The sequence below is a fragment of the Herpailurus yagouaroundi genome, unplaced genomic scaffold (assembly GCF_014898765.1).
Source record: "Herpailurus yagouaroundi ecotype Mexico unplaced genomic scaffold, PumYag 211, whole genome shotgun sequence".
Lineage (NCBI taxonomy): Eukaryota > Metazoa > Chordata > Mammalia > Carnivora > Felidae > Herpailurus > Herpailurus yagouaroundi.
The window spans coordinates 3,669,929-3,696,150 of record NW_024412442.1 but is presented as its reverse complement, the minus strand read 5'-3'; the positions used below and the strand labels follow the sequence as shown (position 1 = coordinate 3,696,150).

The following is a 26,222-nucleotide window of genomic DNA, read 5'->3' as shown; positions in this document are numbered from 1 at the left end:
AGAGAGAGAGAGAGAGAGAGAGAGAGAGAGAGAGAGAGAGAGAGGGCGCGCACCTGTAACCTAACCAACAGATTTTATTAAAAATTGCAAGTTACATTTCTCTCTTTTTTCCCCTCCATCTGTGAAGATATTCATCAGACTCAGTCAGGAATTAAATTAAGACAAGTAGCTTTCTCTTGGCATCCCTCTTTCAGGACCAAGCAGAACACAAAGCCTGGCAAAAAGAAGCATCGTTTCTATCCTACCCCAGGGATCCTGCTCCATGAAATGACATGTGAAAAAAGAATTCAGTGTTTTAATTGCATTTAGTGCTAATAAGACCCTAATAAACTTAGGGGAGCGTACACATTTTCATCATGTTCCTTTCCTTCCGTCGTTAGTTATTCCTAATTTTCACAAAGACTATTAACGCAACATAACATTAACGTGCTCAGGAGGTGCCAGAAAAGACTATTCGTCATGCTGTGATTCATTAAAGCCAGAGAAAGGACTCTTTCATTTTTCAACTTTTTAACAGATAATTCATTGTATAATCTCGAAAGATAAATTTCCTGCAGTTCAGAACTTTCTATTCATATTTTTCTTTGAAAAATGGCATTTTTGACCATGTCTATCTACAAAGGGGAATTTAAGAAATCTATTTAACATTCCTGAATTGCTAATCATTTCCAGTTTGTGACTATTTTTACATGGCGTTAGTACCTTGTTCTGAAACAGTTTAAGAAATTTTGTTGACTTTTTAAATTATTTTTATATTTTAAGAGAATTTCAAGATTTTTTCCCCACTTCCCAGACATTAATTAGTTCCTAGACAAAAACCTCAGGGTCGGCTTTAGCTCAAGCGGTTACTTCGCATGTGGTTACTAGACAAACACCTCACCCGATTTTATGTTTTGATCTGGTATGGTATGATAAGGACCAAAACTCCAATATGCCCTTTTAAAAAAATATTCTTTCTTAAAAGTTTATTTTGAGAGAGACAGAGACAGTGTGAGTGGGGGAGAGGCAGAGAGAGAGAGAAAGAGAGAGAGAGAAAGAGAGAGAGAGGGAAAGAGAGAGAGAGAGAAAGAGAGAGAGGGAAAGAGAGAGAGAGAGAGAAAGAGAGAGAGAGAAAGAGAGAGAGAGAGAGAGAGAGAGAGAGAGAAAGAGAGAGAGAGAAAGAGAGAGAGAGAGAGAGAGAGAGAGAGAGAGAGAGAGAGAGAATCTCAAGCAGGTTCCACACTCAGCACAGAGCCCAACATGGGGCTCGAACTCATGATCTCTGAGATCATGACCTGAGCCAAAACCAAGAGTCAGTGGCTTAAGCCATCTGAGTTCATGAATGAGCCATGTAGGCGCCCCCCAAAAAATATTCTTTTTAAACCTGTTCTCTGTATAAGTTGATATGGGAACTAACTGAAGGCTGAAATTTCTCTTAGCTGTGCTGTTAGGGTTTGCTATTCAGAACCTTACATCTACATATGCAGACATTATTTTTTTCTTAAAGTCGCTATGATTTCCTAAAAGGGTAATACCAAGCCATCGATAATTATTGACAAATAAAATATGTAGAAAAATACTTCATAGCACAGCGTTAAGGTAATACTACTCATTTAAAACATAAAAATATGGGGGCACCTGGGTGACTCAGTAAAGCATCCAACTTCGGCTCAGGTCAGGATCTCATGGTTCATGAGCCCCCTGTCCGGCTCTGTACTGACAGCTCAGAGCCTGCTTTGGATTCTGTGTCTCCCTCTCTCTCTGCCCCTCCCCTACTTGCACTCTCTCTCTCTCTTTCAAAAATAAACATCAAAAGTTTTTTAAAATAAATAAAACATACAAATATGCCTCATAAATATGAAACTGCTCACTGCTGATATAAAAGAACTATGTCATTCAAAATATGTAAGTTTATCTTTCTCAAGATTGCTTTGTCTATTCAGGATCTTTTGTGGTTCCATACAGACTTTAGAATTATTTGTTCTAGGTCTGTGACAAAAGCTGCTGGTTTTTTGACAGGGACTGCACTGAACATGTAGAGTGCTTTGAGTAATATGGACATTTCAACAATATTAGTTTTTCAAATCCACGAGAATGAAAACTATTTCTATTTGTTTGTGTCATCTTCAATTTCTTTCATCAATATTTTATACTTTTTGGATACAGCCTTTCACCTCCTGGTTAAGTTTATTCTTAGTTTGGTATTTTATTCTTTTTGGTGCAACTGTAAATGGGATTATTTTCTTAATTTCTTTTTCTGATACTTTATTATTAGTTTATGTAAATGCAATTCTGTGTATCAATTTTGGGTCCTACAACTTTTTTTTGAATTCATTTTTCAGCACTAATGGCTCTTTTGTAGCATCTTTAGGTTATCACAATCCTAGATTTCAATATACCCTACAAAGCTGTAGTAATCAAAACAGTATGGTACATGCACAAAAATAGGCACATAAATCAGGAGAACAGAATAGAGAGCCCAGCAATAAACCCACGATTATATGGTCAACTAATCTATGACAAAGGAGGCAAGAATATGTAACAGAGAAAAGACAATCTTTTCAACCAGTTGGTGCTGGGAAAACTGGACGGCAATATGCAGTAGAATCAGGACCATTTTCTTACATCATCAACAAAACTGAACTGAAAATGAATTAAAGACCCAAATGTGAGATCTGGAACCATAAAGTTCCTAGAAGAAAACAACATAGGCCATGATTTCTTTGACATCAGGCATAGAAATATTTTTTTAGATGTCTCCCAAGACAAGGGAAACAAAAGCAAAATTAGACTATTGGCACAACATCAAAATAAAAAGCTTCTGCACAACAAAGGGAACCATCAACAAAACAAAAATGCAACCTACAGAATAGGAGATGTTTGCAAATGACACATCCAATAAGTGGCTACTATCCAAAATATACAAAGGACTTATACCACTCTATTCCAAAAAATAAAGAATCCAATTAAAAATAAGCAGAGGACCTGAACCGACATTTTCCCAAAGAAGACACAGATGGCCAACAGACACATGAAAAGATATTCCACATCACTGATCATCAGGGAAATGAAAATCAAATTTACAATGAGATATCACCCTACACTTGTCAAAATGGTTAGAACCAAAAAGACAAGAAATAACAAGTATTGACAAAGATGTGGAGAAAAAGGAACCTTCATGTACTGTTAATGGGAATGTAAATTGGCGTAGCCACCATGGAAAACGGTGTGGAGGCTCCTCAAAAAATTAAAAATAGAACTGCTGTATGATCCAGTAATTCCAGTACTCGGTATTTACCCAAGGAAAACAAAACACTAATTCTAAAAGATACGTTCACTTCCATGTCTATTACAGCATTATTTACAAAAGTCAAGATATGGAAGTAACCTGAGTGTCCATCAATAGATGAATGGATAAAGAAAAGGTATATATAAAGAACTTGTAAAACACAACATGCAAAAAACATAATCCAATTAAAAAATGGGCAGAAGACAGAAATACACATTTTTCCAAAGAAGCATCCATATGGCCACCAGACACAGGAAAAGATGCTCAACATCACTCATCATCAGGGAGATACAAATCAAGACTGCAATGAGGTATCATCTCCCACTTATCAGAATGGCTAAAACAAAAAACACAAGAAACAAGTGTTGGTGAGGATGTGGGCAAAAAGGAACCCTCATGCACTGTTGGTGGGAATGCAAACTGGTACAGCCACATGGAAAACACTATGGAGGTTCCTCAAAAACAGAACTACCCTACGACCCAGCAAGTGCACTACTAGCTATTTACCAAAAGAATGCAAAAACACTAATTTGAAGGGATACACGCATCCAAATGTCTATTATAGCATTGTCTACAATAGCAAAACAAAGGAAGCAGCCCAAGTGTCCATCAACTGATGAATGTATAAAGATGTGGTGTATATATCTAATGGAATATTACTCAGCCATATAACAGGAATGAAATCTTGTCATTTTCCATGACATGGATTTAGTTAGAGAGTATTTTGCTAAGTGAAATAAATCAGGGAAAGACAAATACCATATGATTTCACTCATATGTGGGATTTAAGAAGGAACAAAGAGATTGAAAGAAAGAAAGAAAGAAAGAAAGAAAGAAAGAAAGAAAGAAAGAAAGAGAAAGAAAGAGAAAGAAAGAAAGGTAGATAGGTAGACAGGTAGATAGGTAGGTAGGTAGGTAGATAGATAGATAGATAGATAGATAGATAGATAGATATAGCAAACCAAAAAACAGATCCTTAACTACACAGAACACACTGATGGTCACCAGAGGATAGGTGGGTGGGAGAATAGGTCCAGTAGGTGATGGGATGAAGGAGGGCACTTGTGATGAGCACAGTCACGTATAGATGTGTGGAATCACTATGTTGTACACCTGAAACTAATATTAAACGGTATATTAACTGCAGTGGAATTTAAATAAAAGTGTAAAAAAAAAAAAAAGAAGAGGTAGTATGTATACATACAATGGAATATTATTAAGCCACAGAAAAGATTGAAATCTTCCATTTGCAGCAATTTGGATGGGCCTAGGGGGTATAATACTAAGTGAAATAAGTCCTTCAGAGAGAGACAAATGCCGTATGATTTCACCCATACGTGGGACTGAAGAAACAAAACACATGAACAAACAAAGAAGGATCAACAACAACAAAAAACAGACTCTTAATGCAGAGAACAGGCTGGTGGTTGGCAGAAGGGAGGTAGGTGAGGGGATGGGGAAATAAGTAAGGGGGATATAATTCAACAAGATGCAAGTTGAAGAAGTCACACGGATTCTGTCTCAATGGAATCATATCTTAGTGTATTTCAAAGACTGAATGTACCTAGTCATTACATAATGGAAGAAACTATTTTTATATTACTGTTCAGATTTTATGGTTATTCTTTTAATGTTTGTTTATTTTGACAGAGAGAGAGTGAGGGGACAGAGAGAGGGAGGGAGAATCCCAAGCAGGCTCTGCCCTGTCAGTCCAGAGCCCCACGCAATCTCGATTCCATGAACCGTGAGATCATGACCTGAGCGGAAACCAAGAGTAGGATGCTTACCCACACTGAGCCACCCAGGTGCCCCAATAATTATTTCTTATTCTATCACTCAGAGAAGAAGAAAAATTAGTATTCTGCACTGATACTAAGGTGAGTTCTAGAAAGGGAGGCCCACTGTTTACTTTCAAGGGCAACGATCAAATACCTCAGTGTTCCATAGAATTGTTTTGGTAACTTCTATGCACCGTGCATACGGAACTTGGAGCATGGAGACCACAGTCATTTTATAGGTAGAAAGAACCTAGTCAGACAAAATAATTCACAGTGACAATGGACGTTTACTGAGAGGTATGTCTGGGGTAGGTGCTGTACTCAGTGCTTGATACGCAGTTTTTTCATTTATATTCATGAGAAATGTGTTATACCGCCCTGTTATAACTTGCAGACCTGATGCTTACAAAAATTCAGAACTCTGCCCAAGGTCAAGCAGCCCAGTAGTGATTGAAAGGTAACAATCCAAGTTTGTCTTCTTCATGATGCTTTTGGAAAAGGGATATAGATTTAAATATTAAAACTTTACTTTTACGGCCTTTATGTTTCGTATTCATTAACCTTCTTTTTCATGCTCTGGGGATCCAGCATATTCATAACGTCGGATTACACTTTAATCAATATTGACTTAAATCAAAAGTTCTCTAATTCCCTTACTAATTCCTGTCGCACAGAAAGAGTAGGACCCAGCACTCATTTCCTGCCTGCAGATGTACCTGTTTCTGTGTTCTTTTTTGCACGTTTAGTCTCAGCCCACACTTTGATTTTAGCTCTAACCCTGACACAGGAAACCCACGCAGAGCCTATGTCTCCAAAGTGATGGTCTGCGTCTCACCTGGCCTTGCCCTGCTCAGATGTGACTCACCTGCAGTGGGTTCTAGAGTCTCACCAGGGCTCTCTTGGTCAGGAAGGTGGACTGCTCCCTTGCTGAGAGCCTAACTCCTTCCTCCCCCTGGCTCTTCTGTGGCTGCCACCTCATTCCTTTCATCTAGGCCTCCTACCCAGCTTGCATTCAGGTGTCCTCGTCATAAAACAGCATCATCAGAACCTTTGTCTGTGCCCATGCGTCTTCAGGGACAGGGGCTTTTCCACCTGTTTCTGCCCTATTTACAGGATTACACAACTGTCAGGTCCAAACCTCATCTTTCTGGCTTATAATTCTGGATTCTGGAACCCGTTCATACTAACGTGCATCCACCAACCACACCTTTGACATCTAACCTACTGTACTCAAATACTGGCATTTCTGAGCCACTGCCACAAATAACACAGTGTGCCAAAACAGGCTTTTGTACTAGAATCCATTAGAAAACTAGATGGCATTATTTCAAGAAGCATTAAAAAAATTTTTTTTAATTATTAACTGAACAGTGGAGTAACAAGAAAAGTATAATCCCCTCCACTTTTGTCAGAATTATTTTACTATATCTTCCAAGAGGAATAGCTTAAAATTACCAGAAATTTAAGTGAACATCTTCTCTTTGTTTTTATGATTTTAGAGCTTTTTAACATTTTTTTAAAAATTATTTTTATTTTTCCAGTTATATCTCTAGATGTAGCCAGCATTATCGGCATTCCTCCAAAAAATAACCATTCTGATTGGATTAGTTATTCCAGTTTTTGAACTTTATATAAATGGGCTTAGGAAATTTTTTTTTCGTCTGAATTCATTTGCTCAGATTATATATATATATATATATATTTTTTTTTTTTTAAGTTTATTTATTCTTTTGACAGAGACAGAGCAGGGGAGGAGCAGAGAGAGAGGGAGAGAGAGAATCCCAAGCAGGTCTCCCACTGTCAGCATGGAGCCCGATGCAGGGCTTGATCTCCTGAACCACAAGATCAGGACCTGAGTGGAAATCAAGAGCTGGACGTTTAACCGACTGAGCCACCCGGGTGCTCCGTCACAGTAAATTTCTGACATCCATCTGTGTTGTTGCCAGAGTTTATTTCTTTTCATTGCTTTATAGAATTCCATTGTACAAATATACTACATTGAATGCATGTAAGTTGTTGGGCATGCATGTTGTTTTCAACTGTTAGAAATTACAATAATGAACGTACCTACAAAAAGTGAACTTCTTGTAAATATCTTTTACGAGCAAATGTGTGCATTTCTCTGGGTCAAAACTTAGGGGTGAAAGTTCTGAGTCAGGGGTTACATATATGCTCACACTTAACAGACAACGTCAAATGTTCCCCTGAAAGCTTCACTAATTTACACGCCATCAGCAACCCCTGTGAACTCCAGCTGTTGCAAAATTTGGTTTCATCTGTCTTAGTTTAGCCATTCTGATGAACATGAGGTGGCCTCCTGTGGTTTATTCTGTAATTCCCTAGTAGTTAATAAAATCGAATGCCTCTTTATATATATATATATATATATATAGCCAATTTCTATATTTTCTTTATGCAGGGCTCATTCCAATCTCATTCCTATCTTTTTAATCTTGGGTGTTTCATTTTGTTTTGTTTTGAATCATCATTTTGCTGGGGTTCTTTCTACACTCTGGATCGGAGATCTTTGATACTCGTGAGTAACATAAATTGGGGTCCTTGGCTTTGGGTGGTAATAAAGTCTTTCAAATTACTGTGAACCTCATTGACTCTGTCTTTTTACAGATTGCTGGGATAAGAGGCCATGGCTGCCTAGGGGAAGAAATCCTGGGAGCAAATAAAATAAAGCGCTATAAAAAATAGGTATGTTTACAAAAACTAGTGTAGCTACTACATAAAGTTTCAGGATCTACTTGACAGGAACTTCTAGTGTAAAGTTTAATTATATCTATGCATGAAATGCAATTTTGTGAAATCAGACATTTCTGTGCTGTTTTTGATAAAAAAAATTAGACATCCTTTGGCACTTCTCAGATGTATAATGAACAAACCAAAGTGAATTACGTTCTCTTTACGCACATAATCTTGCCTCAGGTCTGCTGGTTTTCATTAATGAAAATTCATTAAAACTACTAGAGAGAGTCATCCATTTTTTATGACTTATTTAGACCAATGTTTTCTTCATAATACATATTAGACAAATCTAATATTTTACTCTTCTTACTGACAATATTAATAGTCAACTCAAAATTAAGATGTATTTAGAGATATGAATAAAGTTTTTTAAAAGATGGTTTATCATTTTTTATTGTTTTTTAAAAAATGTTTATTTCTGAGACAGAGAGAGAGAGATAGAGCATGAGCATGGGAGGGGCAGAGAAAGAGGGAGACACAGAATCTGGAGCAGGCTCCAGGCTGTGAGCTGCCAGCCGAGGGCCCAACGCAAGGCTGGAACTCATGAACTGCGAGATTATGACCTGAGCCGAGACTGGACGCTTAACTGACTGAGCCACCCAGGCGCCAATCATTTTTGCTTAGATTGGTATTTTAGGTCTTCTTTGTGGGGTCATTATAGCACAAAGTTAAATGTTTAAGGTTTAAGAAATCACAGGACATTTTCAGACAAAAGTAATTCTTACTTGCCTCCATTATCTTTGCAATTGTGTTTTGCAGTGCAGTCCTCTCTTTCACAAGGATTCTGAGATTTTTAAGCTGAGTGTCAACCCTCCTAGCAGATGATGGAAGATATGGTCCTTGACACATAATACAGGAGCACACACACACGATCATCACTGTTCCACGACATACAAACTCTCCTACAGGAAAATGTGAGCTTGACTCAAAAGATAATATTCCAAATCCACACCCTGGACTGTTATGCATTTAAACATCTGAAAGACATGCAGGCATTAAATGCATTTCAAATCCCAGGAGAGTGTGATCAGACTTTGAAACATATGACCCACCAATGAATTTAGGAAAGGCAAAATGATTTGGCCATTCACTGAGTAAAGCACTTCCCTTTCATGTATCATGTCCAAAGGCTTAAGACCCATAAAAATTCCTCAGACTCTCTACTTTCAAGGAAATTTCTTTCCAAAAAAAAAAAAAAAAAAAATTCCCTGAATAAAAAGCTTTTTACCTAGTTTTAAAGACTCAAACTTTCCTCATTCTTCAGATACTTTATAGCTTGGAAAAAATAGTTCCCTTTCAATTTTAAACAATGGAAATCAAAACAATTCTTAATTATCTTAATATAACTTAATTCAGTTATATTCAAACCAACAAGTGTAAATTAAGTTACTACTATGTGATTGAGAAGATTTTAGATCTCCCTTCAGTCATAATAGAAAGACTGACCTGTATAGAGAAGAAGAGAGAGTAAAACTTACATGTGAAAATCATTTTATCTGGACACTCCATTTGTGGCAAAGGAAAGTCTTGGTCTCGTACATTTATTCTAATAGCAACAGAACTATAATTTTATATAAGGACAGATGTGATGTATCATAAACTGGCCATGACACTTAACGTGTCAACTTTTACAAGGGAAAAGGGAAGGCTTGGACTCTTAGAAACCGAGTATTCAGCGATCCTTTGTTTGCACAGACCCCACAGAATTTCCAAACTCCGTAAGATACAGTAACATAAACACAGTTAAAGGGAAGGATAACAGAGAGTAAGAGCCAGAGTATCTCAAGGAAACCAGAGAGAAAGCACACCCCCTGTCCATGGCATTCACCTTTTAAAATTGCTCAAGATGAATCAGGTGTTTGACTTTCAGTCTCCAGCAGACAAACCAAAAGGAAAACATCTTTAACTACAACATAATCCGAGACCCATATAACAGAAGTACACCAGTTGTGAGGAAAATGCAATTTTCTTGACATTTGGTTTCCCCACTGGAGTTAAATGGAAAACTATGATTGAAGCATGAGATTCATAAAGATATTATCAAATCCAAGCTCCCAATTTTGACAGAAGGAACATTCCCAGGGAAACGAGAGGTCATGTAAATCTCGGTGTTGTCATCAAACCCAAGAAAGTTTAACAGAAAGACTCTTTCTACTTATTTCAAAATTGATCATTTGTTCACATATTTCATGGAATGCCTTGGTTTAGTGGGCTAAAAGACATGGCTAGATGTAAAAACAAAATTTGGACAAGCATCAGTTTGAGGTGGTAAGCACCGTATATCTATAAGGTCATTAAATTTGTGGGGAAGCATGACATTTGAGTTACAGGAGAGAAAACAGGCACATAGATACATAATTACAATATAATGTGTCTGAGTTCTAAATTAGATACATAGTAACTCAGTTATAGGGCCACGGCCCTCAGGCACCTATGCGCTTGTACTTTGTTCAAGGTACAAACCATTCCAGGTCAGATGCATGTCGGTTAGTACGATCTCCTAACACCCCTGTCTGGAAGCACTAAGGGTCTGCATAAAGCTGTGTCTCCCAGAGTTGGCAAAGGGGAATCAAAATCTTGCTTTATGAGGCCTTCACGTAGACCTCTTGTTTACATCTCCATTGTACAGAGCGAGTAGGGAGAAAATTGTCATAAAAGGATCCACTAACTTCAAGGGAAATAAACCACAAAAACTGTGAGACACAGCTGATGCTTTGGATTTCAGGAATCCAACCATTTTTCCTTTAAATGTAGTTCTCTCAGGGTACTGGGCATTCTCCCCACGCCATTATTTTCCTAGGGCAAGTAACATACGACTATCCGAAACGGTTAGAGTTTAATTTTTTAATGTTTATTTATTTTTGAGAGCGAGCGAGAGAGAGAGAGAGAGAGAGAGCACAGGCAGGGAAGGGGCACAGAATCTGAAGCAGGCTCCAGGCTCCGTGCTGACAGCTCAGAGCCTGACATGGGGCTCGAACCCACAGACTGCAAGATCATGACCTGAGCCAAAGTCGGATGCTTAACTGACTGAACCACCCAGGGGCCCCAGAAGCGGTTAAAGATTTTAAATGGCACCTAGTGCTAAAGCAACATTTGCATAAGAGGAGACTGGCCTGAGATCAAGTGTGAGGCCCCACAGAGACTTAATTTCTGGGACTGAATCCAAGTGATTGGATTCCCAGCCCACTACGGTTCCCTCTAGGACGCAGGAGAGCATGTCTGGGAGGGTCTGGCTGTGCATCCTGGCCTCATACTGACTCTCTGACCACCTTGGGCAGGTTGCAGATCACTCCTGTGCCTGTGTGTCCTCTTCCGTAAAGTGAGAATAATAAAAGAATCCATGGGGTTTCCCAGGGAATGAACGAGTTAACTTCCGAGTATCGTGGAAACGTGAGATACAGGATAGCTATTTGTACCATTCTGGACGTGAGCCAGGCCCGACTCTGGCCCTAGTAAAAGATGCTGCCCTGGGGACTCACACTGAACCCTCACGAATGTGCTGGAATTGTTTCTCCTCAGACCCATGTGTGCAGGCACAGGGCTGGGGACCAGGAGCCCTGAGAAGCCCCCGGCCCAGCTCCAAGCAAAAATTATCGCTCCTGCACTGCTAACCTTGAACACTTCCACACGCTAGGCCGCTGAGGAAATCTGCATCCTTCAGACGTGCCCTTGGCCTTTGTCCCTCAATAGCATCACTCCGCTACGTATTCTTGCCACGTCTCATGCTTATTTAGAAAAATGTAATAGAGAATTAGGGATTGACAGAGAGGACTGTTTCTCTTTTGATGCTGTTTCAAAATAGTATTTTCTTTTAGTGCACAACTTTCTTAAATCTGCCTTCTCTAACAACTCAAAGATGCAATGTTTATAGTCTTTTCGACACTCAGTAGACATCAAGTCAACATTTCAATTCAATTTTTCTGACACTGAGTTTTTCTGAACTTCAGTTCGTAGACAGAAGGCCTAATCCTTATGGCACGAACTTCTGGAAAATATCCTCATAATGCAGAGAGTTTTTTTGTAAATCATATTTAACCTCTCCTTGTACTTGCACTAAATCGGGCTCTGGGTTGCCGTTAAGACGACATGTGGTAAACTGGAAAAATTAGTTAATAAATTGAGAGGTGTTTCTGAAACGAGAGCTGATGTGTTCCTTTCACAGAGGGACTTGTAATTCACAGAGGTCATCTCAATGCCAAGAGCAATTCGTTGTCTTGTTAATTGCCTCCTGATTTTTCATAGAAACTTCCTATGCTCTGTTATTTCTGCCAACGTTGTATTTCTGCCACATTCCACTCCTCGCTTTCCAGGGGAAGCATGTGGTGTGCAGGGCGCAAGGAAAGTCCTGGAAAAAGGTCAACCCAAGTGAATCCTGCCTTCACTGGCTGCTGCGGGCTCAGTGGTTCTTGGAAAGTTACTAGCCCTCAGTAATTGTTGTTTTCCCCAACAATACAATAAAGAATAATTGCACCTACCATACAGGTAGGAGTTTTATATCTTTGTTTGTATTGTTTGTTTGTATTTGTTTATTTTTTAATGTTTTATTTTTGAGAGACAAAGACAGAGAGAGAGAACACCAATGAGTGGGGAAGGGGCAGAGAGAGAGGGAGGCACAGAATCCGAAGCAGGCTCCAGGCTCTGAGCTGTAGGCATGGAGCCTGATGTGGGGCTTGAACTCACGAACCGCGAGATAATTGACCTGAGCCGAAGTCGGACACTTAACCGACTGAGCCACCCAGGTGTGCCCTGTTCTTGGGCATGCTTGTTATTACTGAAATAAATTCTACTGGCTAAAATATGTAAAGATTTTTTTTTTACAGTTCTCAGAAAAATAATAAGGAGAAACAGATGGCAGTTATTGTTATTAATAAGGAGGACTCATAGATTAACACTTCCCAAAGTACAAACAGGAACAAAAAAGTTAGTGTTCAAAAGTCCAGCTTAATCTTACTGACCTCACACGGGATATTACGAGTCATATGGCAAATACTCATGAATTTTTTTCAACCTTGCTTTTATTGGCTGAATAGTTGCTTTTGAACAGTTTTTTTTTTCTATATTCTGGACACTGTTTATTTGACTTAAAAATATATATGTAGCAAAATATTTGCTTGCAGCTAACTGCTTTTTTTTTAAATCATTATAGCATCTCCGTCATAGTGGTCTGTTAGTCTGATGTAAGCAAATGTAACAATCATTTTTTATTACTAGAGGACATTTCAGTAAGTGATATTCAACGAACACCCTTGTGCCAAACATGGGACTTTTGCAACAGAGAAGGTGCTAGAGATTCTGACGCATAGCCCTGCAGGTGGGAGTGTCACTTCCACAGGGCTGCCGCCGGGACTGATAGCAGGATGATGTGTAGGAGAATAAAATGTTAAGACCCACAGTTACATCATCAATTCAGGTTAGTAGACTACCACACATCTTTGGTTCCCAGTCTAAGATTCACATGCACATCAACCTGGGATGCATACCACAGGAGAATAACGGTTTCGAACGGAACAGCTTTCATATTCTGCCAACACTGGAGATGCCCCCTTTCCTTTGGGATTTTTCTTTTACTGTGCTAAAATATCCATCATTAAATTCACCATTCTAACGTCTAAATCAGCGTCTAAATCAGTTACCTTAAGACCATTTACATTATTGCGTGACTGTTACCACTGTTCCTGTGTGGCACTTTTTCTTCTTCCCAAATTGGAACTCTGAAACCACTGAGCACTGATTACCCCACTCCCCTCTGTCTGCTGCCTCCCCCCCGCCACAAATGGGACGATTCTGGGATCCCCACACAGTGCAAGTATACCTTTGCCTGTTTGTTTCTTGCGTATTTCACTTGGCGTATGGTCTTCAGGGTTTATCCATGATGTAGCATATGTCAACATTTCCTTCTTTTGTAAGACTGAATAAAATTCCACTGTTTGTACCTCATTATGCCCATCGTTCTACCTGCCAATGGATACATAGATTGCTCCCACCTGTTAGCTATTATGAATAATAATAATAATGCTAGGAACAATAGGGAACCAGCTTGCCTCCTTGCTTTCAGTTCTTCTGGGTATAAACTAAAGGTGATACTTTTAACTGATGCTAATTCTTGTATTAAAGACTGAAGAGAGAAATTACTATTGATTTCCTTCTCCCTCTCCCTGCAATTAGAATAACGATCGCTTGTGACCAATGGAAATCAATTTGGTAGAGTCAGTTGTGACGGAGATATCGACGTTAAACCAGAGTAAATGTGGTGGATACTCCCAAATTAATACTTTTGTTCTGTGTCCTTTTGACACAATCTAGGAAGTACTTTACCATGACATGAACATTCAAACTTCTTGAGCCAGGGACCAAATAAAGCCTTATTTATTTACTTTTTCGGTCTAGTTACTGGAATGTTAACTCTGTAAGGGCAGAAGGGAGTCTGTTTTGTTTGCCTCTGTATTTTCCACACACCAGGAATACAATACAGATTTTCTTAAAAAAAGTGAACTTTGAAACAGTCTGTAAGCATATTAGATATGCCACTTCAGAGCATATATACACAGCTTTCTTTTATTATCACTTATACAGCACAAATTGTTTCAATAATGTTCTCATTGTATTGCCTTACCTTAGCATGTTTTAGTAACACCCTTAATCCACTATCTGTATTTTAAGCTAGTAAGTATATTCAATTTACCAGTATATTTTATTTTTTTAAATGTTTATTTATTTATTTTTGAGAGAGAGAGAGAGAGAGCGAGCATGAATGGGAGGGGGGCAGAGAGAGGGGAGACACCGATTCCAAAGTGGGCTCCAGGCTCTGAGCTGTCAGCACATAGCCCAGCGCGGGGCTGGAACCCATGACTTGTGAGTTCATGACCTGAGCTGAAGTCAGACACTTAACCAACTGAGCCACCCAGACGTCCCTAAAATTTTTGTTAATGTTTTTTTATTTTTGAGAGAGAGAGAGAGAGAGAGAGAGAGAGAATAAACAGGGGAAAGGCAGAGAGAGGGGGAGACACAGAATCCGAAGCAGGCTCCAGGCTCCGAGCAGTCAGCACAGAGCCCGACGTGGGACTCGAACTCACAGACCGTGACATCATGACCTGAGCCCAAGTCAGATGCTCAACTGACTGAGCCAAAGGCATCCTGATTTACCAGTACATTTTAAAGTCTCATCTTACTTAGTCAATTCTACAATACATCTCCTCTTTCCCTTCCTATAATACACAATTTTTTAAAATTGAAAATGTATTATTATGCATTTCCCGATGAACTAAAGGAAATGAACTTGCACGTAGAGTAGATGCAGTGTTGCTGCCCCCTGCTTCACAGACAGTGGTGTGAAAGCCTCCTTCCCAGTCGTGGGCTGCTTCCCTGTTTGCTAAGTGGTCTCTCCATCAAACCCCGGAGCCTGGCGGACCCAGAATCTTGCTGTTTCCAATAAGATTTTTGCTGCTCTACTTGTGAATTGAAAAGAAGTCTTTAGCTCACTCCCACTCTGATTAAACTGGGAAAGGAGAAGATTCCAGGCGTCAAGGCTAAAGGCAGCTCTTGGAAGTGTCCACCGGCTAAGATTTATCACTCCCACCACCTCCCGAGCTCCTGCCTCCAATCACTGTTCCAGGGAGCGCATTCTCCTTTTGGGGTTTGGCTTCCTGTGCTTCCTCTGCTGAGACTCTCCGCCCCATTTAAAATTTTTTTTTTTTTCAACGTTTTATTTATTTTTGGGACAGAGAGAGACAGAGCATGAACGGGGGAGGGGCAGAGAGAGAGGGAGACATAGAATCGGAAACAGGCTCCAGGCTCTGAGCCATCAGCCCAGAGCCTGATGCGGGGCTGGAACTCAAGGACCGCGAGATCGTGACCTGGCTGAAGTCGGACGCTTAACCGACTGCGCCACCCAGGCGCCCCTCTCCGCCCCATTTAAGCTTCACTTTGAGAAAATGTAACCACCCCTGGGGGCCACTCAAATTCTTCATCCTCTGGGGAGCATTCAGTTCCTTCACCAAGTGAAATGTCTCCTCCTTTGAGTCCACAGGGCAATTTGTGCTTTCCTAGATGGCTTGATTATCACAGCACATGTTTGCGCCAATACAGTGTTAAAGTCCCTGTCCCTCCTTCTCTCTCTCTTCCCCTTTCTCCCCTCCTGCCCCCCCTTTTCTCCCTCCCCTTCCTCTTTCCATCTCCCTTTACCTCCCTCTCTCTCCCTCTCTCTCTTCCTTTTCTCTCTCTCTCTGCATCTGCAACAGCCTTGCCATATTAAACAAGCCCCCCCCCCATCATAAAATCTCTAAAAAGATGAGAGTTAAAGGTGAATTCTTGATTTCTGATACCACAGTACATGGGGGAGGGATGGGGACCTCCCATCCTTTTGTTAGGAACAAAACCTCAGGACCAATCTTGATTTCCTCTAATGCCCCACACATAATCCATCAGCAAAGCCTTTTGGCTGTCTTTGACTCCCTTGTGACCACTGCCCCAGCCTACCACTGTGGTTCAGTCCACTTTCAAGTCTCTCCTGGAAAGTCATGTGTTGGCCTGTCTACTCTTGTTTGAAAACACTGCTAACCACCCCCACTCCAACCTGCCCAACATCCAGGATAATCCTTTTATACTGGATTATGTCATGCCTCTGAACAAAACAGTTCAAAGACTTCCTTTGTAACACATCTAGGAGAACCCCCATATTCTAGTCCTGGGCTATGTTCCCAATCTCCTCTCCAACCAGCCTTCCAGCCATGCTGACCTCTCAGTCCATCTAGCTTTAGGGACCTGACAGCATAATGAACAGAATGTATCTTACCTAGAAATCCACACGTCATGCCCTTGACCACATGACCACATGACTATAATTAAGCTATTAAATAGCTACTGATTTTATCAATCATTTGTTTCTTACACCAGTTTTTCCATATTAATAAGGTGTTAACTTTGATTTTATTTGTTTGATTGTTTTTTGAACTGCTGTATGTCAATTTCTAGGACATTACATAAGGACATAAGTACTCAAAAAATATTGACTAAGTGAACAGAATCAGTCAACAGTTCTTGGGACTAAAGTGTAAAATACAATAAAAATAAACTCTTTGGAGTTGCTTTGTACTTGCAAATCATAATGTGGTTTAGACATGATGAGAACAACCCTTTCATGGACCATTTTGAGTTATAAGTGGTGATTCCCATCAGGGGTCAGTGTATGAAGCAGCTATTTCGCAGGCACAATACATGTGCGCATTTGCTTGGTTGGCTTTTCCTCCTTCATACTTGGTGTGCAGAACATGGAAAAACCATATGTAAGAAGAGTTCTAATCATATGGTTCTGGTACACAAAGAAAAAGGCAACTGATCACGAGCGGGATTTGCTCAGGAAAATTTAGGTTTTCTGTGTGCCCATTAATAGTTTTTAAAAATATATTCCTAAAATACTTTCAGAAAAATAACTATAATTAAGCATCTAAAATGCACTAGCCTGCAAACTTTTCTCCCTGTGTAATACAATATCAATTTATTTTTCAGTAATAAAATTAGTACATCTTTATGTACTGCTGGCCATTTACAAAATCTTTCAACATTTTTGATGATAACTAAGTGGAGAAAAGTGAAAAAATTATCAACGTTAATCTTGGATATTGTACTTTTTAAAAATTCAAAGTAGATTTTCTACTTTTTCTGACATATCTGAGTTTTCTTTAACTTTTGGTAAAGTGTAAAATTAGTAGTCCTGTGTTTAATTACGATTTTAAATTTTAGAAAAATATTGCACAAAAAATTATTTATTAAATTATTTCTTCTTTTTAAAATTTTTTTTGAGGTTTATTTATTTTTGAAAGAGAGAGACAGACCCCGAGCAGGGCAGGGACAGAGAGAGAGAGGGAGACAGAATCCAAAGCAGCTCCAGGCTCTGAACTGTCAGCACAGAGCCCAACACAGGGCTCAAACCCACAAAGTGCAAGATCCATGACCTGAGCCAAAGTCAGACACTCAACCAACTGAGCCATCCAGGCGACCACACATTATTATATCTTCTACTAGGAAATGGGAATTTTATATTCACCACTAGAAACTCCATTCTGCAATCTTTGGGGCTATCCTGAATTAAACCTATTGAATGCCTGTATGGAGGCATAAAAATCTACTAGGAGATATACATTTTACTGATTTAATATCTTTTTCAATGTAAATTAAAAAAAAATTTTTTTTCAATGTATTTATTTCTGAGACAGAGACAGAGCATGAGTGGGGGAGGGCAGAGAGAGAGAGGGAGACAGAGAATCAGAAGCAGGCTCTAGGCTCAGAGCTGTCAGCACAGAGCCCCATGCGGGGCTCGAACTCATGAACTCAAGATCATGGTCTGAGCCGATGTCGCTCGCTCAACTGACTGAGACACCCAGGTGCCCCTCAGTGTAAATTATCATAAGTAATTTTTCCTGTTTTTGTAGTAAAAATAAAACATAAAAGTTCCATAGTACGAGCCTCATAATTAATCTGTATTTAGCTTGGCTACTTAAACTCATGTATCTCCGAGTTTCAGACTTTTGTTTAAACCACATGAATACTGAGTGCTTACTCAGTTAATGCAAACTGCATGGTTACAGTTTACCTGTAATCTGAGCTCTTTACCTGAGCTCTGTGTCTTAATAAAAGTCCTCCTACCTTAACTCTGAGCACAGAAGTAAACATTCTTGCATCTTCAGACACACCTCCAATGTAGAATTTTTTCTGAAACACTGGGGGATGATCATTTTCATCCTGAATTTCAATATACACTTTAGCCGTATTGCCTGGAGGATAAGAAATAATATATTTTTAATTGGTGGCTATTTACTAGAAAAAAATTTCACTGGAGTAAATACTTATTGTATTTTTTTTTTTGGACTGAAACAATGGAAATGGCTTATATCAGAAAGTCATTCCCAAATGGCAAGTCTAATACCCCGAGTTCCACAGAGGTCACTGAAAATGTTGCTTCCGGCATAATAATGTGAAGTTGCTATTTCTTTTAATTACAATGTCTTGGTAATTCATTTTACTTGATTTAATAGGCACTAAAGTATTGTGTTCTACTAATTTCAATGAAACAATTCAACTGCTCATGTTCACAAACACTTCCCATACACTACCAATGACACCAAAGTGACAAATTTATAAACACCTTATGAAATAATATAAACTGACATAAACTAAAACAATATTTGTTTATTCTTAAGTGTAAAACTAGCAACGATAGTCTCTCAGTTTAATAATGTACAATATGTATATATTTTTAATTTTAGGGTTGAAAGTAACCAATAGTTGAGGAGGGGAGCCAAGATGGGGGAACAGCATGGAAGTTTTTTGTGTGTCTCACGTCCATGAAATATAGCCAGACCAACACTAGACCATCCTGCACACCTAGAAAACGGACTGGAGGATCAACACAACAATCTGCACAACCTGAACGAAAGAAGTCAGCAGGTACGCGGTGCGAACAGGTGAATTTGGGGAGCGAGAAGCCGCGAAAGGTAGGGAACAGCTTTTGAGGGCGGAGAGAGGTGGGGGGCGTGGGGGTCGGGGAGAATACGAAAAAAGCACCCCTCCACAAAAGCAGCTGGAGAGAAAGTGGAAAATTGGAAACAGCCGCAGGGACTTAACTAAAAAGGGAGAAAGGAGAGGGTTTCAATTCCATTAAGACTGTAAACAAGGGGGACGCAAAGGCTGCAACTCCGCAACTCCCTACCTGGCGGTGCTCTGATGGGAAGGGCGAATCCCCAGGAGCAGGGTGGGGTCCGGGAGGTTCTCGGGCCACACGGGGAAAAGCGGTTCCACTGCTGGAAGGACATTTGCTGGAGACTGTTGAAGCCCCCTGGTCCCGGCAGACCCCAGAAAACGGCCACATTCGCTGGGGCTGGAACAAGCACCCTCGTTAAGGGTGAAGCCTGGTGCCAGATGCGTGTTGTGAGTTTCCATCATCCCTGAAAAGCATCTGCTACACCATCTCGCAAACTTTCTCTGGGGTGGGCTGGCACCCGGCCGCAGTCTCAGGGCACCGGCAGCAGCAGGGTCCCGCAAGCTTTCCTGGGTGTGGCGGACACTCGGCCATTGCTCCTTCGGCCATTGCTGGGTGAGACCCTCCCGCAGAGGGCGGAACGGGCCAAAGCCGCGGTCCTTCAGAAGTAAGGGGCCGGGGAAAACAGCCGTGTCTGAGACAGAACTCAGGAGAGAGGTACTGCCCGGGGCCTGGTCACGGACAGTGAGAAAGCGGGGCATGGCCGAGGGCTGAAGACGGAGAACAGACCAGGTAGGTGGCTGACGCCATTTGCACTTCTGCCGCGCATGCGCATACGCACCCAAGAGCGCCGCAACACTCCACCCCAGAAGGCGAGCAGCGCCACCTGGTGGAGGACCGAGCCGTTACACTGAGCCCCGCCCAACTGGGCCAACCTCCCTCCTTGAACACAAGTCTCACTGCCGGCTTAGTTTATGGACTATAAAGCGCTTCAGAGTCTGACTTCTGGGGAAAACAAAGTCATTTCAGTCCTATTTCAATCTGTTAGCAGGTCCACGTATTCAATTTTCTTTCTTTTTTTTCTCTTTTACACTTCTTGTTCTTGAATACAGAAAGAGAAAATTTCATTCTTATTTTTAATTTTTATTAAATATTTTTCTTTAATTTTTATTACTATATTTTTTTAATTTTGTGTAATTTTTTTCAAATTCTATTTTACTTCCATCATTTTATTTTAGTCTACATCAGTGTATTCACCTTTTCAAATTTTCAAACGATTTTCTTCTTTTTTTTTCTTTTTTCTCTTTTATGTTTCTTTTCTTTTTCTTGAATGCAGAAAGAGAAACACTTCACTTTTACTTTCAATTTCTATTAAAAATATTTTTCGTAAAATTTTTTACTGTATTTTTTGATTTTATGTAAATTTTTTCAAATTCCATTTTACTTTCATTTTATTTTAGTCTACTACTGTGTATTCACTTTTTCAAATTTTCAAATGATTTCTTTGTTTTATTTCTCTTTTTTGTCTTTTTTGCTTCTTTTCTTTTTCTTGAATACAGAAAGAGAAAAAATTCATTTTTATTTTTAATTTTTATTAAAAATATTTTAATTTTTTCTACTATATTCTTTACTTTTATGTAAATTTTTCAAATTCTATTTTACTCCCATCATCTCATTTTAGTCTACTTCAGTGTATTCATTTTTTCAAATTCTCAAACGATTTCCTTTTTTTCTCCCCTTTTTTTCTCTAATCTGTCAAACGACTTTCGATACCCAGACCAAAACACACCTAGGATCTAGCATCATTTGTTAGATTTTTGTGTGTGTGTTTTTTTTAAGTTTTAATTTTTCTACCTCATTAACTCCTTTTCTCCTTTCAAAATGACAAAACAAAAGAATTCACCCCAAAAGAAAGAGTATGAAGAAACGGCAGCAAGGGATTTAACCAACACAGATACCAGCAAGATGTCTGAACCAGAATTTAGAATCACGATAATAAGAATACTAGCTCAAGTTGAAAATAGATTAGAATCCCATTCTGTGGAGATAAAAGAGGTAAAAAATACCCAGAATGAAGTGAAAAATGCTCTAACTGAGCTGTAATCACGGATGGATGCAGCGGCAGCAAGGATGGATGAGGCAGAACAGAGAATCAGCGACAGAGAGGACAAACTTACAGAGAATGAGGAAGCAGAGAAAAAGAGGAGATTAAGTCAAAAGAGCATGAGTTAAGAATTAGAGAATCAGTGACTCATTAAATGGAACAACATGAGAATCATAGGGTGTTGCAACCGGCGCAACAAACACCGAGATCAGGGTCCTGAGGGTAGGGGAATGTAAGAAAAAAAAGAAGAGAAGACAGGAGGGAACAGGAGGGTCCCCTGGGCTGATGGCCCAAGTGACGGCTTTATTGTTGCTGTACACAATCTTTTATATCAAGACTCTTATGGGTCAGGCCATTCTAAGAATAAACAGGTTTCACATGATCGCTGCCAACCAAAACATTTAGTTCTGTGTACCTTGTGAATTTTCTAAACGGGTCACAGCAAGACCTTGTTGATAAGATTGCTAGCAAAACACAGTTCCCATGTTTGTTTCTATTTGACCGGGGGTAGAAAAAGGGGAGGTAACATTACTGCCAACACCCACAGACCACAGGCTTCAGGAATTAACTTTCTCAGCCTTGACAAGGCTTTCGTATGCCCATGAAAGTGGGGGAATGGGAGGGGGAACCACCGGGTTGGCTGAGTCAACAGGGAGCCGTTGCTCGACCGGGTCTCAGCCCGGCACTGGGGCCCGGCCTCCCACAATAGGGATCCCAGAAGAGGGAGGGAGAGAAATAGGGGTAGAAGGGTTATGTGAGCAAATAATAGCACAAAACTTTCCTAACCTGGGGAAAGACACAGACGTCAAAATCCAGGAAGCACAGAGGACCCCCATTAGATTCAACAAAAAACGACCATCAACAAGGCGTACCATAGTCAAATTCACAAAATTCTCAGGCAAGGAGAGAATCATGAAAGCAGCAAGGGAAAAGTATTCCCTAACCGGCAAGGGAAGACAGATCAGGTTTGCAGCAGACCTATCCACAGAAACTTGGCAGGCCAGAAAGAAGTGGCAGGATATATTCAATGTGCTGAATCAGAAAAATAGGCAGCCAAGAATTCTTTATCCAGCAAGGCTATCATTCAATATAGAGGGAGAGATAAAAAGTTTCCCAGGCAAACAAAAATTAAAGGAGTTTGAAACTAGCCCTGCAAAAAAATTTTAAGGGGGACTTTCTGAGAGGAGAAAAGATGAAAAAAAAAAATATATATATACATAAATACCAAAAGCAACAAAGATTAGAAAGGACCAGAAAACACCACCAGAAACTCCTACAAGCATCATACCAGCAGTAATTCATATCTTTCAGTACTCTAATCATCGGTGGACTCAATGCTCCAATCAAAAGACATAGGATAAGAGAATGGATAAGAAAAGAAGATCCATCTATATGCTGTTTACAAAAGACCCACTTTAGACCTAAAGACACCATCAGATTGAAAATAAGGGGATGGAGAGGCATTGTGGGAGGGGGGATGGGCTAAATGGGTAAGGGGCATTAAGGAATCTACTGAAATCAATGCTTCACTATATACTAATTTGGATGTAAATTTTAAAAAATAAAAAATAAAGTTAATAAAAAAAGAAAATAAGGGGATGGAGAATGATCTTTCGTTGCTAATGGTTGCTAATGGTTGCTAATGGTCAACGAAAGAAAGCCAGAGTAGCCATACTTATATCAGACAATCTAGACTTTAAAATAAAGAGTGTATCAAAAGATGCAGAAGGGCATTATATCATAATCAAGGGGTCTATCCACCAAGAAGACCTAACAATTGTAAACATTTATATGTCAACTGTGGGGGCACCCAAATATATAAATCAATCACAAACATAAAGAAACTCATCGATAGTAATACCATAATAGTAGGAGAATTCAATAGCCCAATCACAGCAATGGACAGATCATCTAATCAAAAAATCAACAAGGAAACAATGGCTTTGAATGACACACTGGCCCAGATGGACTTAACAGATATATTCAGAACATTTCACCCTAAAGAGCAGAATATACATTTTTCTCTAGTGCACATGGAACGTTCTCCACAATAGACCATATACTGGGACACAAATCAGCCCTAGGTAAGTACAAAAGATCAAGATCATACTGTGCATATTTTTAGACCACAACGCTATGAAACTCGAAATCAACCACAAGAAACAATTTGGAAAGGAAACAAATACTTGGAGACTGAAGAACATCCTACTAAAGAATGAATGGGCTAACCAAACAGTTAAAGAGGAAATTCAAAAGTAGATGGAAGTCAATGAAAATGATAACACCACAACCGAAAACCTCGGACACAGCAAAGGTGGTCATAAGAGGAAAGTATATAGCAATCCAGGCCTTCCTAATGAAGGAAGAAAGATCTCAGATACACAACCTAACCTTACGCATTAAGGAGCTGGAAAAAGAACAGCAAATAAAACCCCAAACCAGCAGAAGTCAGGAAATAATAAAGATTGGATCAGAAATTAATGCTATCGAAACCAAAAAAAAAACCAAAAAACAAAAAAACAAAAACAAAAACAGTAGAACAGATCAATGAAACCAGAAGCTGGTTGTTTGAAAGAATTAACAAAATTGATAAACCACTAGCCAGTTTGATCAAAAAGAAAGAGGGATGGACCCAAATAAATAAAATCAAGAATGAAAGAGGAGAGATCACAACCAACACAGCAGAAATAAAAACAATAATAAGAGAATATTATAAGCAATTATATGCCAATAAAATGGGCAATCTGGAAGAAATGGACAAATTCCTAGAAACATACACATTACCAAAACTGAAACAGGAAGAAATAGAAAATTTGAACAGACCCATAACCAGTAAGGAACTCGAATTAGTCATGAAAAATCTGCCAACAAACAAGAGTCCAGGGCCAGATGCATTTCCAGGGGAATCCTACCAAACATTTAAGGGAGAGTTAACACCTATTCTCTTGAAGGTGTTCCAAAAAATAGAAACGGAAGGAAAACTTCCAAACTCTTTCTATGAAGCCAGCATTACCTTGATTCCAAAACCAGACAGAGACCCCACTAAAAAGGAGAACTACAGACCGACTTCCCTGATGAACATGGAGGCAAAAATCCTCAACAAGATATTAGCCAACCGGAACCGACAATACATTAAAAAAATTATTCACCCCGACCAAGTGGGATTTATACCTGGGATGCAGGGCTGGTTTAATATCCGCAAAACAATTAACGTGATTCATCACATCAATAAAAGAAAGGACAAGAACCATATGGTCCTCTCAATAGAGGCAGAGAAAACATTTGACAAAATACAGCATCCTTTCTTGATAAAAACTCTCAAGAACGTAGGGATAGAAGGAGCATACCTCGAGATCATAAAAGCCATATATGAACAACCCAACGTTAATACCATCCTCAATGGGGAAAAACTGAGAGCTTTCCCCCTAAGGTCAGGAACAAGACAGGGATGTCCACTGTCATCACTGTTATTCAACATACTATTGGAAGTCTTAGCCTCTGCAATCAGACAACACAAAGAAATAAAAGGCATCCAAATAGGCCAGGAGGAGGTCAAACTTTCACTCTTTGCAGATGACATGATACTCTATATGGGAAACCCTACAGATCCTACCAAAAAACTGCTAGAGCTGATTCATGAATTCAGCAAAGTTGCAGGATATAAAGGCAATGCACAGAAATCGGTTGCATTCCTATACACCAACAATGAAGCAACAGAAAGAGATATCAAGGAATCGATCCCATTTACAGTTGCACCAAAAACCACAAAATACCTAGGAATAAATGTAACCAAAGGGGTGAAAAATCTATACACTGAAAACTATAGAAAGCTTGTGAAAGAAATTGAAGAAGACACACAAAAAATAAATGGAAAAAGATTCCACGTTCCTGGATAGGAAGAACAAATAACGTTAAAATGTCAATACTATCCAAAGCAATCTACATATTCAATGCAATCCCTATCAAAACAACACCAGCCTTCTTCACAGAGCTAGAACAAACAATCCTAAAATTTGTACGGAACCAGAAATACCCCGAGTATCCAAAGCAGTCTTTAAAAAGAAAACTAAAGCAGGAGGTATCACAATCCCGGACTTCAAGCTATACTACAAAGCTGTAATCATCAAGACAGTATGGTACTGGCACAAGACAGACACTGAGATCAATGGAATGGAACAGAAAACCCAGAAATGGACTCACAAACATATGGGCAAAGCAGGAAAGAATATTCAGTGGAATAAAGACAGTCTCTTCAGCAAGTGATACTGGGAAAACTGGACAGTGACAGGCAAAAAATGAACCTGGACCACTTTCTTGCACCATACACAAAAATAAACTAAAAAATGGATGAAAGACCTAAATGTGAGACATGGAGTCATCAAAATCCTTGAGAAAGCAGGCAAGAACCTCTTTGATTTTGGCCGCAGCAACTTCTTACTCAACACGTCTCTGGAGGCAAGGGAAACAAAAACAAAAATGAACTACGGGGACCTCATCAAAATAAAAAGCTTCTGCACAGCAAAGGAGACTATCAACAATAGCCAAAGTATGGAAAGAGCCCAAATGTCCATCGATGGATGAATGGACAAAGAAGATGTGGTATATGTATATACAATGGAGTATTACCTGGTAATCAAAAAAGAATGAAATCTTGCCATTTGCAACTATGTGGATGGAACCGGAGGGTGCTAAGTGAAATTAGTCAGTCAGAGGAAGACAAAAATCCTATGACTTCACTCATATGAGGACTTTAAGAGACAAAACAGATGAACATAAGGGAAGGAAAACAAAAGTAACACAAAAAACAGGGAGGGGGACAAAACAGAAGAGACTCATAAATATGGA

At 39.5% G+C, this 26,222-nt stretch overlaps 1 protein-coding gene across 21 annotated transcripts in view; it reads right to left on the bottom strand.

The window, feature by feature from the left end:
* Positions 1-26,222, bottom strand: part of PCDH15 (protocadherin related 15) — a 1,259,847-nt gene that overhangs the window by 82,831 nt on the left and 1,150,794 nt on the right. For all 21 annotated transcript variants that reach the window (XR_005784343.1, XR_005784344.1, XR_005784345.1 and 18 more), the window contains one exon: positions 18,442-18,569. Coding sequence is in view for 18 of the 21 variants with exons in the window: in XM_040454209.1 (XP_040310143.1) it covers positions 18,442-18,569 (128 nt within the window). In the remaining 3 variants the exon portion in view is untranslated. The remainder of the gene's footprint in view (positions 1-18,441; positions 18,570-26,222) is intronic.